At 41.0% G+C, this 18,867-nt stretch overlaps 1 protein-coding gene across 1 annotated transcript in view; it reads right to left on the minus strand.

Moving 5' to 3' along the window:
- Positions 1 to 2,922: 2,922 nt before the first annotated feature.
- ROR1 (receptor tyrosine kinase like orphan receptor 1) overlaps positions 2,923 to 18,867 on the minus strand; it is a 442,114-nt gene continuing 426,169 nt past the window's right edge. Inside the window, exon 9 of the mRNA XM_065911627.1 lies at positions 2,923 to 7,373. Coding sequence (XP_065767699.1) covers positions 5,946 to 7,373 — 1,428 coding nt within the window. The 3' untranslated portion in view covers positions 2,923 to 5,945. The remainder of the gene's footprint in view (positions 7,374 to 18,867) is intronic.

Consider the following 18,867-nt stretch of genomic DNA (forward strand, 5'->3'; position numbering starts at 1 on the left):
GGGCTGGAAGAAGCACAAGCTGGAATCAAGATTGCTGGGAAAAATATCAGTAACCTCAGATATGCAGATGACACCACCCTTATGGCAGAAAGTGAAGAGGAACTAAAAAGGCTCTTGATGAAAGTGAAAGAGGAGAGTGATAAAATTGGCTTAAAGCTCAGCATTCAGAAAACTAAGATCATGGCATCTGGTTGCATCACTTCATGGCAAATAGATGGGGAAACAGTGGAAACAGTGTCAGACTTTATTTTTTGGGGCTCCCAAATCACTGCAGATGGTGATTGTAGCCATGAAATTAAGAGACGGTTACTCTTTGGAAGGAAAGTTATGACCAACCTAGATAGCATATTAAAAAGCAGAGACATTACTTTGCCAACAAAGGTCTGTCTAGTCAAAGCTATGGTTTTTCCAGTAGTCATGTATGGATGCGAGAGTTGGGCTGTGAAGAAAACTGAGTGCTAAAATATTGATGCTTTTGAACTGTGGTGTTAGAGAAGACTCTTGAGAATCCCTTGGACTGCAAGGAGATCCAACCAGTCCATCCTAAAGGAGGTAAGTCCTGGGTGTTCATTGGAAGGACTGATGCTGAAGCTGAAACTCCAATACTTTGGCCACCTCATGCGAAGAGTTGACTCATTGGAAAAGACCCTGATGCTGGGAGGGATTGGGGGCAGAAGCAGAAGGGGACAACAGAGGATGAGATGGCTGGATGGCATCACCAACTCGACGGACCTGAGTTTGAGTCAACTCCAGGAGTTGGTGATGGACAGGGAGGCCTGGAGTGCTGCGATTCATGGTGTTGCAAAGAGTCAGACACGACTGAGCAACTGAACTGAACTGAAGATTCAACTAGTCATAAATGTGTCAAATGACCTTCGCCTTGTGTGTCTCTATGTTTTTAAGCCTTCCCGGTCTAATTTCCCAGAGGATTACACTGACCTTGGGTGCTTTGATGGTTTATAAGGCTTTTCTTCCTCTTCATTAACAGGGTCCTAATACTCTTGACATTTATGGTAACAAATTTCAGGTGCAGTCATCTTTTGTCTGCAAAATTTTCCTCTTATCTGTGTGCTCCCATGCTCCTTGTGCTCCTCTTATATAGCATTTCCTCCTTGGTGTTTGAACTACTGGTTGAAACAGATGCTGTATAAATTAAGAAGAGTCTGAGAGTCACCTCTTGACCCGCCCTTGGCTCCCCTTCTCGGTCCTCCCCCAGAGTTCTTGGGCTCTAAAGGCAGTGGGGAGCACAGTGGCACAGAAGAGTGCACAGGCCAGCCAGTGGGGACTGATAGACTGTAGCTGGCAGAGGAACACAGCATAACCAGGCTCAGGTGACGGCATCCAGCCAACTGGGTCAGGTTGTCACAGGAAGCTCAGGGGTGACGGGGAGCCTCTGTAGTTGCTTCTGCTTGATGCTTACTGGGATCTGGGCCTTCCATCCTTGCAAGAAAGGCCAGCCTAACCTTGACCTCAAGTTGCAAAACAGAGGACAGTTACTTTAGTTGTGTTAGTCATCAGTACAAGGAGCCAAAAAAAGGTACACTAAGAGACCAACTCTTTTGAGCCTGTTCACCATCCAACAATGTGGGCTTGAGTGAACTAGAAAAGGAGTATATTTTTGGAAAAATCTAGGTACTGTCACTTCTTCATTCAAGTGAACAACTACAGAAAAATATAATCAATTGTCAAATGCTTAATCCAAACATTTTTAGCTTTGAATTTTATGTTGATGCCTTGTAATTTTATTATTTTTTAAATTAGAGTATAGTTGCTTTACAATGTTGTGTTAGTTTCTGCTGTATATCAAAGTGAATCAGTCACATGTATACATATTATCTGCTCTTTTTGGGATTTCCTTCCTGTTTAGGTCAGCACAGAACATTGAGTAGAGTTCCCTGTGCTATACAGTAGGTCATTAGTTATCTATTTTATACATAGTGTATATATATCAATCCCAAGCTCCCATTTTTTCCCATCCCTCTTTTCCCCCTTTGCTTTGCAAATAAGTTCATCTATACCATTTTCCTAGATTCCCACATGTAGGCATTAATATACAACATTTGGTTTTCTCTTCTGAATTTTTGTTGACTACCTTTAAGGGGACTAAAGCCTTTGAAATGTTGTGAAATGTTTATATGCACATTACTGAGGATGTCATGAGCATCCTCCCACCTTCCACCCCTAGACTTCTAGGTCGGTTCTGTAATTCTCAATCTTTAGACAATAGAAGGGCTTGTTAAAGCACAAATTCTGGAGCATGCTCCAGAAATTCTGATTCATTACTTTGAAGTGGGGCCTGTCAATGTGCGTTTCTAACAAGTTCCAAATCTGCTGGTCTGAGGACACTTTGAGAACCTCTGTGTTAGGTAACCATATTGAAGGTGTGTAGATAACAGAGCTCATCTTTAATTAGTACTGAAAGGTTTGCAGGAGGCATTATCTGAGGTAGTGCTGTGAGCCTGCAGATGTTGATGATTAGGGCTTTAAGGGTAAGACCCCCATCCCAGAGTTGAAGGAATTGGGAATGGTGGGAGGGGAAGAGCCTGGAGACATAAGAAGGAAACGGGAGTGAAGGGCAGACTGAGGAATTCAACTGAGAGGGGAAAACCCAACCTGACACCGATCTCACTGCCATGTGAAGTGACTGCTTTATTGAGTTTGATCGCTGAGGTGGTGACAAGAGCTGTACCTAAAACATATGGATAAGGCCCTGAAGGTTTTATTGTATCCCCTTCTGTATTAAATAGCAGAAATGGACAAGTTCTTTGAACTTTCATAATGATACTCATTTTCTTTGACAGTGTGTATTAATCGCCAGATGGGGAGTTCTTTCTTTTGGGCAAATAAGGTCATAAAGATAAGCTGTGACAATGAAATGGCCACATTTCTTTTATTTTATCAATATGGTTGGAGTCTAAGTTGAACACAATAAGATGTACACAGCTTATTCAGAGTTCTAAGATGAGTTTTGATGTCTCAGTTCATACGGAAACATCAAGGCAGAAAAAGATTCAACTTTAAAACCCAATTTTGACAATTCATTTAATTGTCAAGTAATTACTCAATATATTATTTTGATTTTAAAAATTTAAATCTTGCCATCTATAAGTGGGTGATATATGATCATAAAAATCACTGGAATTCTTCCTTCCACTTGTGGTCACTAGCAAAAAATGTTCAAGTCTATTATAAAAGCTTACTCAAAAAAGCATTTCAATGAAATAGCAGTAAATAGAAATTATGATTCTTCTTTCTATGAAATGTCAAACATTAGGAGAAATAATATTAAAATTCCCAAATACCTCCATGATAGCAATATTCAGGAAATACTTTATGGTAAACATTTTTAATAAACAGCAGCATAAAATAATCAGTGTTTAATATCTCTGGTGTGTGAAATACAAATGCATATATCCTCAATATAAAATAGGCTTCTTGTCATTACAATTTCATGCTTGTCTATTTGAAATGCCCATAATAACAAATCAAACATTAAGTAATACAGTGATTAAATGCATGCAGTGAAAATAAGGAAAGACAGGGCAAGATATCTGAATAGTGCCATTATATATTTGAAAAAAAACTATATCGAGTTAAAAACAAAGGAAACAAGGAAACAGACCAGATATAAAAATGCAGAGATATATTTCATTTCTGTGATACAAACCATAAACATAGTTTTGTGCAAAAAAGGGAAAAGATCTGAAAATAAAGTCATCTTACAAAATGTTGTCCACAAAGCAAAAGATATTTTTCAGTCTATGAAAAAATACTATTTTAATACAAAAGGGACTGTGTTATGCAGTATCACAGTGCTTTATAAAATACATTGTTACAAGTGGTTTTGAAATTTAGTTTGTTCACCTTAATGACTTCAGTAATTATAAAATGTTTAAAATAAATGTTACAGTTCTTTATAAAAAACTAACTTGAATTTATTTTTTACCCATAGTAATGTTTTTCCAGAGTAGATATTTTACTGGCTCATGGAATGCTAATTTCCCTTTAAGGGACTCCTAGAAAAACTCAGATTCACTGAAATTGTGTTTCCTTAAAATAATAAATATTCTTGGAAAACAATTGATTGTCGTATGATATACAAAATTGTGGTTGAATCTTCATCATTAAACAGTTGCATAGCAACAAAGGATACAAATATTCGCCTTTACCTAAAGTTAAAAAATTAACTGCTGAATCCACTTATTTATGCCGTAAAATTGTATTAATTTATTTCCAAATAAATCTGAATATAGCCAATTTTTAATGCTCATAATACCTATAGGTCCATGTTTGTTGTCTGAAGATTCATTGCTTGGGAAAATTGCCACAGATTTTTGTAAACATATTTCTTCGCTTTCTCATCTTAACTGAATTTGTTTTTTTAGGAAACTGAAATGTCAATGTACTTCTAATTATCTTACATTCTCTTTATCAAATATTATTGCCAGGAATTATTTTATACCCTGTAAGTCTCTTTATAAGTCTCTTCAGCTGTAAAATTTAAAAAAAAAATGAGACTTTGAGACATTGTTCTTAGAATAAAGGAGTTTTTTTTGGTTTAACAAGAGAAACATCAATCATAATATTCCTTTTTATATAGAACTTGAAACCCATAAGAACTCTAAGTTTGGCAAAAGATGTCTAGCAGGTAAGGCATGAGATGCACATTTGATACCTTCCTCTAACTAAGGCAAAAATGATTATTTTGCTTCTATTTACCAGCTTAAAAAATTCAGTTCATGGTAAATGTTTGAAGTGAGAACTCAGTACTTGGTTTTCAAAGATATGTAATATTTTGCAGATAGAATTCATAGTCTTTGGATTCCAACTAACTCTATGGATAAACTGTCATAAAACTCTTGGTGCTGGAATAAAATCTGTGAACATTTCCAGATAACAAAATAAAGTGTGAGAAACTTTAAATTAACTAGACATTGATAACAGTTTCCTCCTTCCCCAGAGTCCACTAATGGTGTGCACTCCCATACCTTGGGCAACTCATATGCAGGAGGAGGCAAGCACAGATGAGCTGATCTGTAGCCACACCGCTATTCTTCAACATTACTGGTCCAGGGACGCTTCTGTGAGGCTGTCCCCATGGGAACCCTGTTCCCTTCCCACGGATGCTGATCTAGGCCAAGAGGCGGGTTTTAGGACTCTGCTGCCTTTGGTGCCTCATTTCTAATGCAACACAGAGAACTATCAACCCACAATCAACTTCAGCATCCATATCTAGCCTTCTTATGATCTGATGCCCTAGTTATTTCAAAGGCTTGTGTAAACTGTGGAAAAGGCCTTCATGATCAACATAGGAGATTCAGAGAGAAGTGTACTCTGCACCTTCTCTAAGAAGCCCCACTGTATAGAAGGCTTCAGAATCTTACACTTGTCTTAGAAACTTACACTTGTTTTATGGCTCGTTTCCATTTGGGATTTTAAATTTGGCCTAAAGTTTCCTCATTGATTCTGAACATCACTTCCATACAAACATGCATAGAATCTAAACTGAATCAACGTAATTCCTGAACATCTGTCCTGAAGAAAAGACAGCAGGTAGACAAATGCTATGGTATATACATTTTGGAGAGAGAACAGTCATGGTGACCAAAGGTGAATATATAAAGCACCATTTGACTTTCCTTTTTGGTTTGATACTTAATCATAAGGTCCTTTTCCTCTTCACTGGTTTACAGTGCTCAGTACTTGAAACCAGATGTCCCAATCCCAGTGTCAGGGCATACACCCTGATGGAGTGTTGATCCCACACCGTTTCTTTTCTGGCTGGTGTCTGCCCTGGTTGGTAAGACACAGATAAACTTCACAGAAGATACTTGTTGCAGTGTCTGCTAAATGAGAACCTTACTTTAATAAAAATATTTGAATATAAATCTTTTCTACGACTTTCTAGTTTCTCCTGTATACCACATTTACAAAAGTCGTGCATTTTACAGTTCTGCAGAAATCATAGATTCGGTGTGTCCATGAATGTTGGAGTCTCCTAGCAAAGACGGTTGCTTTGAGTCTATTTTGTAGGGTTTTTGAGATTTGTTGCCAAAAACGGTGATACCCATCCCACTGGGATGATTTGGAATCGACATGTGTGGTAGTAAGGGAATATTTGCTTCCTGATTGGATCCTGATGAAGGCAAGCTGGTCACATGACCAGTACTAGTCGACCCACTAGCACTGCTGGGGGACCGACTCTTGGGAGGTGGGCAGTGCTGAATCACTCTGGGAGGACCTGTTGGCTGATAGTGGGCAGCTGGAAATGCAGCATATCCAGGAGGTATTGGGTATCCATTGATGGGGATGAATCGCTGGTTCTGAGGTATTGGTGGGCTGATGAAACCAGCAATCTGGCCCTGTGGTGTAATACCCTGGCTCGGGAACATATAATTGGGATATCTGGGATTGCTGAGATTACTCACTGGGCTGGCACTAAGGGAGGTTGTCTGAGTGGTGGCATTTCCGCCGGAAGGAGTAGTAGAGCTGGTATGACTTGAGAGTCCCTCCCAGGACCGAAGTCGGACATGAATATCTTTAAATCTTGGTCTCCTGGAAGGAATCTCATTCCAACACTCTGTCATGAGGCTGTACATCCTGGGCGGGCAGTCTTCAGAGCATGGCAACAGCTGTCGTTTTCTCACCATTTCGATCACTTCCTGATTACTAAATCCATAATATGGCTGGAGTCCAAAACTGAAAATCTCCCATAAGACAACTCCAAAAGACCAGATATCTGAATCAGAAGAGAATTTGCCATACATGATGGCTTCAGGGGGCATCCAGCGAATGGGCAGCAAAGACTTACTCTGCACCCTGTAGTAATCAGCAGAATATATTTCTCTGGAAAGCCCAAGGTCTGAAATCTTCACGTGAAGTTGCTCTCCAATTAAAATATTGCGAGCTGCAAGATCCTTATGAACAAAGAAGTGACTAGATAGGTATTCCATGCCAGCTGCAATCTGAATTGCAATATGTAGAAAATCTCCGTGATCCAGGCTGGATTTTACAGTCCCATCTTCATCACTGCTGCAGCCAACATCTGAATGTGGGGACCGCATGATAAGGAACTCATGGAGATCTCCCTGATTCATATACTCAAAAAGCATACACACAGGTTGTTCCTGAGTGACAGCTCCCAGAAGGCAGACAATGTTGGGGTGGTGTAGTTCAGCCATCAGGGAGGCTTCCTGTTGAAATTCTGTCCATTGCTGGGGGTTGTTATAGTCCTTCAAGGTCTTTATAGCAACTAACTGAGCATGGTCCATGCCTGGGAGATAGAGATGGCCCTTATAGATCTTTCCAAAGGCACATTCACCCAACTCTTCCATAAAACGTACAGCAGAAAGAGGCAGCTCTTTAGCCTTGCTCTGTATGGAAAAGAAAAAAAAATGTTGTTTAAAACATTTCCTAAGGCAAGACATCCTGGCATCTGAAAGCAGGGATAGGGTATGTCAAGAATGGTTCTATACGTCAAATTAAATACAACGTTGTACATCTAGAAGTCTTTAAAATTGTTGGCTGCAACTTAGCCATAAGCAAATTTCTGTCCATCACTCACCTATCCCTCCATCCACACCCCCTGCTCCTACAATGCTTTACTGCTATTGCCTAGAATCTTTCTACTCAAAGTGTGGTCTTGGGAATAGCAATATCAGCACCACTTGAATCTCATGATAAATGCAGACTCTTGGGCCCACCTTAGACCTACAGAATCAGGATGTGCGTTTGACAAGACCCCAGGTGATTTCGGTGAACATTGGAGTGTGAGAAGCAGTGCTGCAGAGGCTACAGCCTTCATCTTTAGCCTGGCACTTAAGAGTATCTGTGATTTGCTCTTACCCTCGCTACCCCTCTACATGATGGCATCATTTAGCTGAATAGGTTTCCTTATCATCCACATGCAAACACCATGCATATTCTTGCTGTACACGTTTGTTCTTCCAATGCTGTCCTATATTTAAGGTGTATATTGAGCTAAAAGCAAGAAAAACCAAAATAAAAGACTGTTCTGAGGTGCTCTTAGTAGAGATGGGGAGGTTTGGAGGTGGCTCCTCTCTACTTTTCAAATGCTTGCTCTGAAACTCTCCCTGACCACTCTGGTCTTTGCCTCTTCTAGAATCCCTCTGGCTTTACGGTCTGAATGTCGCTACGTGCAGGACACAGTGAGGTAAATGGTCACTTGCATGACCTCTGCAGGCTGATACTTCAAGTTGAAATTCTGCCCTCTATACTCACCAGTTGTGTGATCCTGGGTACAATATTGAACCACTCTGTGCCTCAATTCTCTCATCTATAAAATGGGAAGATAATCATTGTACTTATCTTGTAGGGTTTTTGCAAATTTGCATGATGTCTGGCACATGGTAAGGTTTATTTAACTTTTAGCAATTATTATCTCACTGTTGCTGTTCTTTTTATAAAAGAACAACAACATTTGTCCATTTTATATTTTGTCCTTTCAATTAGAATTCAGTTTTTTGAAGTGAGCCATTGCCTTCAAACCAACTGATTATCTCTACAGCTTTGCAAATGAATTATTTACTGCTGCTGCTGCTAAGTCGCTTCAGTTGTGTCAGACTCTGTGCGACCCCATAGATGGCAGCCCACCAGGCTCCCCCATCCCTGGGATTCTCCAGGCAAGAGTGGGTTGCCATTTCCTTCTCCAATGCATGAAAGTGAAAAGGGAAAGTGAAGTCGCTCAGTCGTGTCTGACTCTTAGTGACCCGATGGACTGTAGCCTACCAGGCTCCTCTGTCCATGGGATTTTCCAGGCAAGAGTACTGGAGTGGGTTGCCATTGCCTTCTCTGGAATTATTTGCTGATTGACCTGTCATGTGTTTTTACTATTTTTGAAACTCACCTTCAATCTATCCTGAAGTTTAACCTAATTTGTTAGGGGAAAAGTCATAAAAGCAATGCATTTGTACATAAACTGGTTTTTAAAATAATCCCTTTAAATGGAATTTAAATCCTTATTTTTTAGTAAAAGTACTGCTGTAAGTATCCCAATTGAAGTTGACAATTTGGCAAATATATATGGAATTCAGAGTTCTGTGCACACAGTTTTAACAGTTCGGAAAATTAAGTAAAAAATTTCTCCAATTCAAACTCTGCTAATCTAGAATTCATGATGATTAGCTCTGTTCTAGGCTGCTATTTTCCAGGGCAAAATGCCCATTAACCTAATGATAAGTGTAAATAAACTTGCAGCAAGATACCCACTAAAGTGAACAAAACAGAACTGAGGGTTTCCCTCAGAACTCTTCCTAATGATTTAAATGAATCCAATTTATGTGAAAGTCTCTTGAATGGCACAGAAGGTATTACTTTTGATCTAAACAGGATCCCCATGCTTTTGGTATTAGAGAAAGGTAAGGGGTTGAGTACTAAAGTACTTTTGAGGGAAACTGGGATGAGGAAGTAAACTCAAGGAATATAGACTGATCTAAGCTTCCCAGGTGGTGCTAGTAGTAAAAACCTGCCTGCCAATGCAGGAGACATAGATGCAGGTTCAATCCTCGGGCTGGGAAGATCCCCTGAAGGAGGGCAGAGCAACCTATCCAGTATTCTTGACTGGAGAATCCCATGGACAGAGGAGCCTGATGATCACAAAGAGTCAGACATGACTGAAGCGACCTAACATGCACACACTCAATGAGGATTTAGGACTCCCCCACATCCCTCACTGAAGTTAACCCATAGGCAGTGTGGGATAATTCAAACCATACGACCTTTGGACTCATGTCAACATGAACCTGAATTTGCATTTTGGACCTGCTGTTTTTCATTAATCATAGTTAATATTTATATAGTATTTACTATGTGCCAGACACTGTTCTAAGCACTTGACAAATATCCTGGTGGCTCAGACGGTAAAGAATACACCTGTCATGCAGGAGATGTCATGCAGGGTTCCATCCCTGGGTTGGGGAGATCCCCTGGAGAAGGGAATGGCTACCCACTCCAATGTTCTTGCCTGGAGAATCCCATGGACAGAGGAGCCTGGTGCTCTATGGTCCATGGGGTTGCAAAGAGTTGGACACAACTGAGCAACTAACATTACTACAACAACCCTGTGGGTAAGTCCTATATTATAGGTGACTGAACTTGGGTGATTTCTTAACTTCTCTAAACCTCTATTTCCATATCTGTAAGATAATATAATATCTAGCCTCCATAATTATAGTAGGGATTAAATGCAACAATGTATGAAAGTAATTTCCATGTAATAAATGGTCTTGAAATCAATTTTATTATCCATATTAGGGAAGTAATCCAAAAAGTGGAGTCAATGCAAATTATTTAGATCCATTTACAGCCTTAAATAGGGCTTCCCTGGTAACTCAGTTGGTAAAGAATCTGCCTGCAATGCAGGAGACCCTGGTTTGATTCCTGGGTCAGGAAGATCCCCTGGAGAAGGGATGGGCTACCCACTCTAATGTTGTTGGGCTTTCCTGGTGGCTCAGATGGTAAAGAGTCTGCCTGCAATGTGGGAGACATGGGTTCAGTCCCTGGGTTGGGAAGATCCCCTGGAGGAGGGCATGGCAACACACTCCAATATTCTTGCCTGGAGAATCCCCATGGACAGAGGAGCCTGTCCATGAGGTTGCAAAGAGTCGGACAAGACTGAGCGACTAAGCATAGCACAGCCCAGCCTTAAATAGCTCTAGATAGCCATCTATGTTTTTTTGAAAAAAAGAATGTTTAAGTTTCTTGTTAATCTTTCTCTGTTCTCCTGTAGGTTTTGGTTTTTAGATAAATTCTTTAAAAATTACAGAGAGTCTGTCTTGGAACTTGCGGGTGGATAAGAATTTGAGTGTCCTGTGGCTTGTTCCTCTGAGGATTCTGAAAGATGCTGATGGAGGTGGAGGGAGCAAAAAAAACCCATGGGGAAGAGTAGATGGTGGCAGATGGGAAAGGAAGCAAGCAGGCCAAACTTGCGTGGATGGGAAGAGAAGAGGAGGTGGACAGGACTTTGGCGCCCGCCTCACACATGGCCCCTGGGGCTTCATGGCTAAGGAGGCCGGCTGCATTCCCCTACACTGAGGTAAGCAAATTAGTTCTCTGGTATTCATCTATGGAAGAAGAACTCTTACTCTTGCCATTTTATAGACAGAGAAAGAGGCTTAGAAAAGTATCAAGAATTTTTAAGAGAGCCAAAACTGCTGTCCTTGCGTGTATAAGGCCTTCTGTTTGAAACCAGAGAAGCCCGCCGGCCAACAATTCCAGTTGGACACAGCACGTCTCTGTCAGCTCAGCCTGGGGCCTGACACCTTGCAGGGCTGTGAGGTCAGCTTTCGGTGTGTGGTCACTCTGTGGAATGATAATTGCTCTTCTTTCTCCCTGTTCAGACACATGAAAAAAGTACGTTTTGACTCCAAGTGTGCCTTGTCATAGCTTACCGGTACCCAGTGGGCCAGAGGCATATAGTCCCAACACTTCTCCAGCTGATAGAAGGAAGGAATAGTTCACACGAGACGGTCATAACCAAATTTGGGGATTTGCTTTGGAAGCAGGCATGCAAAGTAACTAAAATGACCAATTTCACAAAACCTTTTCTTGGAACACCTGTGCAGCAGCCGGCATAGAAATACCCAGGAAAAAAAAAACCCACCAAAACAAAAAAACTGCTCAGAGCTTGGTTTCAGGGGAACAATTTACACAGTGATTTGCATTTTTTAAATGCTCAAGTTATTTGGTACAAATGAGTTTTAACTATAGACTCATTTTCAAATTTTACATAAATCCTGAACTAGTTAAAAAATCATAAAAATCCTTAAAGAAGCAGTCAGTAGACTGTATGGTGACGGCAGGAAATTAGCTGTATTGTTGAGGAACAGATGGTTTACATTATACAAACCCTTTAGGCTAAACTTGTTTAGGTCTGGCATATTGTAAATTATATTTTAGTAATGAAAGTGAAATGACCTCTGCTTGACCTCAAGTGGGGTTTGTCTGTTTGAACCAATGTAGTGGAAAACTATGAAAGAAAATGAAGTCATAAAGTTTTGGCAGTTCAATTTTGGCTCATTTCAAGTTAAAGGGTTATAAATCTGTTTAGTTTTTGTTTGACAAGTATTTGTCATACAGGGATGTACAAAATGTAAAGAAGTGTAAAATACACATGAGGCACGATGCCAAAGTAAACCAAGTACAAAGGAAAGCTGGAATGAATAGGGTCCTGGGCTCCTATCTCTTTATCACTCCCTCCATTAGTTGAATGACAAGATGGGCTCCGTTTATTATATGCTGTAAGGCAATTAAGTACCTTAAAACTGAAACAGGCTTTCAGTTTAAATGTTAACATTTTTACTTCTCAAAGTAAACACACATCTGCCTCAGTGTGGTTTAAAAAATTATATAATTTTGGCAGGGGAGAAAAATCAGAGTTGATGTGGAAGTTGATACATTATTCTAAAATCTGATTGTATTTCTTCCCCTTGAAATTTCTGAAGGGCAACTGTCTTCAGGCTTCAGTGAGCTCTGACCAGAAAGAAAATGGAGAGAGAACATTTTTAGATGGTGAGTTGTTAGGTGTGAGCCCAGATGAGTACTGCAGTCCTGTCTAAACAGCTGCTCCAGAGGCCAGGCTTCTTTCACCTGAGTGATGAATACTAAGTGAGGACATGTGCCCCTTTTACATCCATTAGCTTGAGGCATGAAAGCAATGGACCATGGGTAGAGTTTTTTAAAAAAATTGCAATTATGTAGATGGAAGATGGATAAGAGCGACAGACTCAGTGACTTTATCTCTCTCCACCTTTGGGAAGTTACACCTTAGGTGATGATACACCTCTGGGTGACACAGCTTGCAACTAACCTGCCATTTCCTGCTCACTTTTCCTAAATGATTACCACAGGAAATGAGGTGAGGATTTTGTGATGGCTGTCAACGCTGGCGTGCAGCACAGATCCCGCTCTGTGACTTTTCACCTCTAACCTGAACGGGGCATGATTGATGGCTTTACTTTGCGTCCAGAGTGACCTAGACACGCAGATAGAAAGCAGAGCCACAGGAAGGCGGTGTGAACCAGAAGCCAGGGTGGGACTCCGGGACAGGAAGGTGGCTCCAGCAGCAGGTGCTGGGAAAAGGACTGACGTTCACGTTCTTGCCATGGGCAAACCTCCTCCCGTAGTCCTTGAATCCCCTATCCTGGCTCCTTTCCCAATCCTCATGCCCCACCACTGCCGCCCTTTCACAAGTATCTTTCACTATACACAGGTGCCGATTCTAGCTGGATGCAAGTATCTGCAGGAGAGGGGTAGGTCCCACAAGCGGCGTTTGTCCCCAGCTCTATTAGAGGAATGATGAAGCAGATCATGGCCCTATTGAAACTGCAGGGGGGAAGGGGTGGTATTTGGGATAATAGGAGGATACGACCAGGTTTGCTTCTCTTTGGAGGCATAGTCTTCTCTGAGAACTATATTCCTTGCGGACTTACTTACTGACCAGCAGAGTCTACACCAGAGCAGGCACTGGAGTCCCCCAGAGGACTTGTTATAACACAGATTGCTAGGCCTCACTCCTAGAGTTTCTAATTCTGTAAGTCAGATTCTGAAGTTCTCACAGGTTCCCAGGTGATGAGGATGCTCTGGGACTGGAATAAAGAGAGAACCATTGGAATAAATGGAATACGACTTTCAAAAGAAAGGAAAGAAAAGAATATGCCTTCCTGGATCAGACAGTTAACGACTGTCTGGTCCCTGCTCCTGGCATGATGAATGACTACAGTCTCTCTGCAGAACCTATTTGAGCAATTCTGACTAATATAGACAGACTATAACACTCTGCTTTGGGAAGATGCTTTGGAAATGCCAGTAGAGAAAAATGTAAGAGCCATCAACTAGTGTTTTACTGGGTTACATTCTGCATGGCTCCTGTCTTAGAGAGATTCGGATTTTGAAATAGACATCACTTTATAGCTTGGGCCATGTCATCAGTTTATTCTATTTTCATGTGCAACCGATTGTATAGGATGTATTTTCATAGCTGGTTACCTCAGTCAGTCAACTGATACTATATATACTATATACCAAAGAGTATACACAGGGAATAGTATATGAGAAACCATTTAAGAATCACAAGGAGAAGGGACACAGCTCTTATTCTAGATGTTTGTAATCTGAGCTACCATGTACTGAATACTTGCCATGTGCCAGATGCTGAGATCATAATAATAGCTGCAAGTTGGGGCAAGGGGTAGAGAGTTTATATGTCAAGCTACAAGTACTTTATACATATGTATTCCTTTCATATCACAATAACCCTATGAAATTGGTCCCTATGACTATTATCCCCGTTTCACAGATGCAGAACCCGAGGAACGGCAGTTAAGTGACCGCATAGCTAGTATTTAAATTGTTAATTCAGACTCCAGGGTCTGTCTTCCTCATGACTATACTATACTCCCTTGTGGGCTCTCTCATTGTTTAATGCATCAACTCATTTAACCCTCATCACAAACCCATGAGATTCATACTATGATTTCTCCACTTTATGGGTCAAGAAATGAAGGCCTTCAAGGTTAGGTAGCTTGTCTGTGGAAGCACAACTATTAAGTAGTAATGCCAAGATTCAAAGATGGAGCAGTTTTCTGGGAAGAAGAAGGTAGTTTTCATTTGATCCTCAAAGAGCTCCACAATTTTAGAAGCATGTGTCTCACTGGAGTAAAAGTGGAATGCCAAGGTGTAACTAATTACTCTCTGGTCTCTGATGACCTAGACTTTACTCTGGCTGATCCTTTGTTGCTCACATTAGTTGACTGGGATAAGTGAATAAAGCCATTCAACAGCAGCCTTTACCTGAGTTGGGCCTAAGAGCCTTGGATAGCATACAAGATTGAGAGTTTTTAGTATCTGAGAGGAATTCATTTGACTCTAAAGCTGGTTTTCCTTTCCTGTGCATTTTACTGGTTCTTAGGTAAATGGTGGTAGAATTGTGAAACAACTGACTCCACTCATAAATGGAAATGATTACATTCTAAAGCTTAAAGGCCACAACCACTTGATTTGGAGAGGTTATGGACATTTTCAAAGACTACAGCCAAACTAAGTACCTTCTGGCTTAAGCAATCAAATCCTAGAGGGCATTCCAACCAATAGTTGGCCACATTTGCTCAGAGTTCAGCTACGCTTCTCTGGAAGTGATTTAACTTCAGAAACAGTTCTTTTCTCTATAATGTAACTTTCTGATAGTTTGAATGTTTGGTGGTGACCAGGGTTGATTCTGTGGTGGGGTTACTTTATAGTGTCAGCGGGAGAGGGTCAATTCTGCCTGTAAAGAGGTAGAACAGACGTCAGTAATTTGAATATCTGCGTGAGCCGCCATCGGCTTGTAACTTGGGCTTGTGTGTTTCAGCAGCCAGAAAATTAGGGAGCATTGGGCTCCAAACCTGCTCACACCTGGGTTCGAGTTTTGGCTCTGCCACTCACCAGCTGAGTGACTTTGGATAAAATCTTAATCTCAAGCCTCAGTTTTCTCACCTCCCAAAATCAGGCTCAAAATTAGTACCACCTTCAGAAGATTATTGTAAAGATTATATTGAGATAATGCATGTAAAGTACTTAAGCTTTTTCGAAACATCCATTTATAATACTCATTCTTCCTAGAAGTAAAGCTTCTTCAGACATAGTTTTAAGGTGAACTCTGAACTGGATGGCCCCCAGTCCTCACACCACCACAGGGCAGAGACTATCCTCTCCATTCTGAGGGGTTTTATCCAGGGTGTGAACAGGATGTGGGGCAGAGGATTTATGCTCACTGGATGAGCACAGGAATACCAGAGATACCTAAAGAGTTATCACTATACTCTTTGCTCTGATCCCCCTGTCCCCACCACAGTTAATGCTGCAGGCTGCTGAATCCTGTATCTTCCTCCCCTGCCCGCAGAATCCTGTACACAGCATTTGGTAGTTGACTAAAAGGTTTCTGACTGTTCATATTATCACTGTAACAAACAATAATAGTAAATTCTAGCTGTTGAGTACCTGTGAGGTGCCAGACACACTATCTTGAAGTGTCAGAAATACCTCTTTTAGAGAAGATTGGTGGCTACTAGTGGTGGTGGTAGGGGAGGGGGGCTTTTCGGGTGGGAGGGACAAAACAGGTAAAGAGAGTCAAATGGTACAAACTTCCAGTTATAAAATGTCATATGGATGTAGAGCATGGTGAATATACTTCATAATACTGTACTGCACATTTGAAAGTTGCTGAGAGAGTAAATTTTAAAAGTTCTCATCACAAGAAAAAAGCTGTTGTAACTATGACCGGATGTTAGCTAGGCCTGTTGTGGTGATCATTTTGCACTACTTAAAAATATTGAATCATTATGTTATATACCTGAAACTAATATCACGTGTGTCAATTATACCTCAATAAAAATAAATTTAAAAATCTCTTCTAAGTACTATTTGTATCCTTGTTTTATAAATGAGAAAACAATGATCTCATGGCCGGTAAATAATGAAGCCAAGATTTATAATCATATCTCTTTGTCTCTAAATCCTTGATCTTTGAAGTATATCATACTACTTCCCAGAAATAAACCAAGAACAAATGTGGCTGGAAAGGTAAGTTAGGCCCAGAGAGTAAGGTAATTTAGGCCCAAAGAGACTCCTGGGTGCTGGGAGAAAGAACTTGATAACTTGAGATTAGGTCCTCCCAGATTGCTGAATCATGATGTCAACTGGGAGCTAAAGCAATGCCAGAGGATGAAATTAGCATGAGAGAAAGAAAGAGGAAAGAGAACTGAAAAACATCAGAGGAGGCTCTCCTTTAGGGAGTTAAAAGAACTAGTGAAGGAAACAGGAGGAGATAGGAGGAGAGCCAAGAGAAAAAGTATTTCAAGATGGTGGCTAAGAAGAATGCTCCAGAGAAATTAAGGAGGAAGAAGACTTAAGAAAGGTCATTGGATTAAATTACATCACTAGTGATTCCCCAGAGGCCACGTGAATAGCATGATGAGCTCAGAAGCCTTAGAGACAACGGCTTTAAAGAGTGAGAGGAAAATTTATTGAGGATGTTTTAGCAATAAGTGTAGTGACATTGGATAAGGACAGGGGTTTCCAAGGGGTCCCCTAACCACAGCAGGGCTTTTTAGATGAAAGCATGTTGCTAGCAAAAGGGACTGGTCCAGGGAATACAATCAAGTGTCAGTTCATTCAGCAAAGCCTGAATACTTTGGCTGGAAAGGAAAAGGGGAGAGGAATAGTCTGCAAGTGAAGAAACAGAAATGAGAGTTAGTTGAGAAATAAAATACACGCACTGCAGTATACATGCACAGTATACAAGCAGCACTTGTATAGCCAAGATACAGAAACAACAGGAATGTCCACTGACAGAGGTATGCATAAAGAGGATGTGGGGGGTGTGTGTGTATAATGAAATATTACTCAGCCATTAAAAGGAATGAAATAATGTCATTTGCCTCAACATGGATGGACCTAGAGACTGTCATACTGAATGAAGTAAGTCAGAGAAGGAGAAATATTATATGACATCCCTTCTGTGTGGAATCTAAAAAGAAACGATACAAATGAATTTATAAAACAGAAAGAGACTCACAGACAGAGAATGAATTTATGGTTGCTAGTGGGTGGATGGGGGAAGGGGTAGTTAGGGAGTATGGGATGTGTACTCTGCTATATTTAAAGTGGATAACCCACAAGGACCTACTGCACAGCCCAGGGAACCCTGCTCAATGTTATGTGGCAGCAAGGATGGGAGGGGAGTTTGGGGAGAATGGATACATGTATCTGCATGGCTGAGTCCCTTTGCTGTTCAACTGAAACTGTCCCAATATTATTAATTGGCTATATGCCAATACAAAATAAAAGTTTAAAAACTAAATAAAATAAAACACAGCCACCAGTTTTAGAAAGCTATAGGCAAATTTTGCTTTCCCCAAAATCTTCCTTAAAATCAGCCAAGAGCTGCAGGAGTTTGACCCTGTAGCCCTCCCTGCAGTCTTCCTGCTCCTCATTTTCACACTCCTCCACTCCTTAACCTCTCTGTGGATCTAAATCCCACGTAAGTGGGTCACATAAGGGAAGACAGAACTGGGTTGGGTTAACCCTGAGCTTGAGGGGGAGGCTCTGCCCCTTTTCTAACTCCCCAGGAGGTGAGCTCCACAGCGTTCCTCCCCCAGGAGACTACTCTGTATTTCAGACATGATAGTTGGGCCAGGATGGCAGGAGGTGGGGGGTAGGCAAAGGGAAAGAATCCGAGAGACGGGAAGTTAGGGTTTCCAGAATTCTTGGAGAAGTTTCATTTTCTGTAGCACATTAAAAAGAAAATCCCTGCTCAGATTGTAAAATGTGTAATGCAAGATAGAATAACTGTACTTAGTTTCTGCATCACCAGAGTACTGTCAGAGGATTTTAAAGATGGAAAAGATAGGAGAAGAACTGATCCAACAGAATGGATTGAAATCTTTTGCCTAACAAAATAAAACGAAAATAAACAAGCAGTCCTTTGCATGAACACAGTTGACCTCTTTCTCTGAACAGCTGAGAAAATTGAGACACAGAGAGGCAAACTGGCTTCTCAGGGTCAGAGGGCAGTTAGTGGTGGGGCTGGGGAGCATCTCTATTTCCTGACTGTTCAAGGCTCAGAGTTAAGATGCCTCTCTGGTCCACTGGCTTCCTTTCCCCACATATCTGAAGGAGACTCATGCCTCATCAAATTTTTAACTTCCAACTTTCCCGTCTACCTCTCTGGGGACTCAAGCCAGATCCCATCAGCCAGTCTGTCTGGGCTGCCTACTGTCTCCTCTGTGGGTATGGATTTCTAATCTCCCAGAGAAGCCTCCTCTTAATACAAACACTCAATGTCGGGAAGTGGGGGTAGGGGTGGGTAAAATC

This window comes from Muntiacus reevesi, chromosome 1 (assembly GCF_963930625.1).
Source record: "Muntiacus reevesi chromosome 1, mMunRee1.1, whole genome shotgun sequence".
In the NCBI taxonomy this organism is placed as follows: Eukaryota; Metazoa; Chordata; class Mammalia; order Artiodactyla; family Cervidae; genus Muntiacus; species Muntiacus reevesi.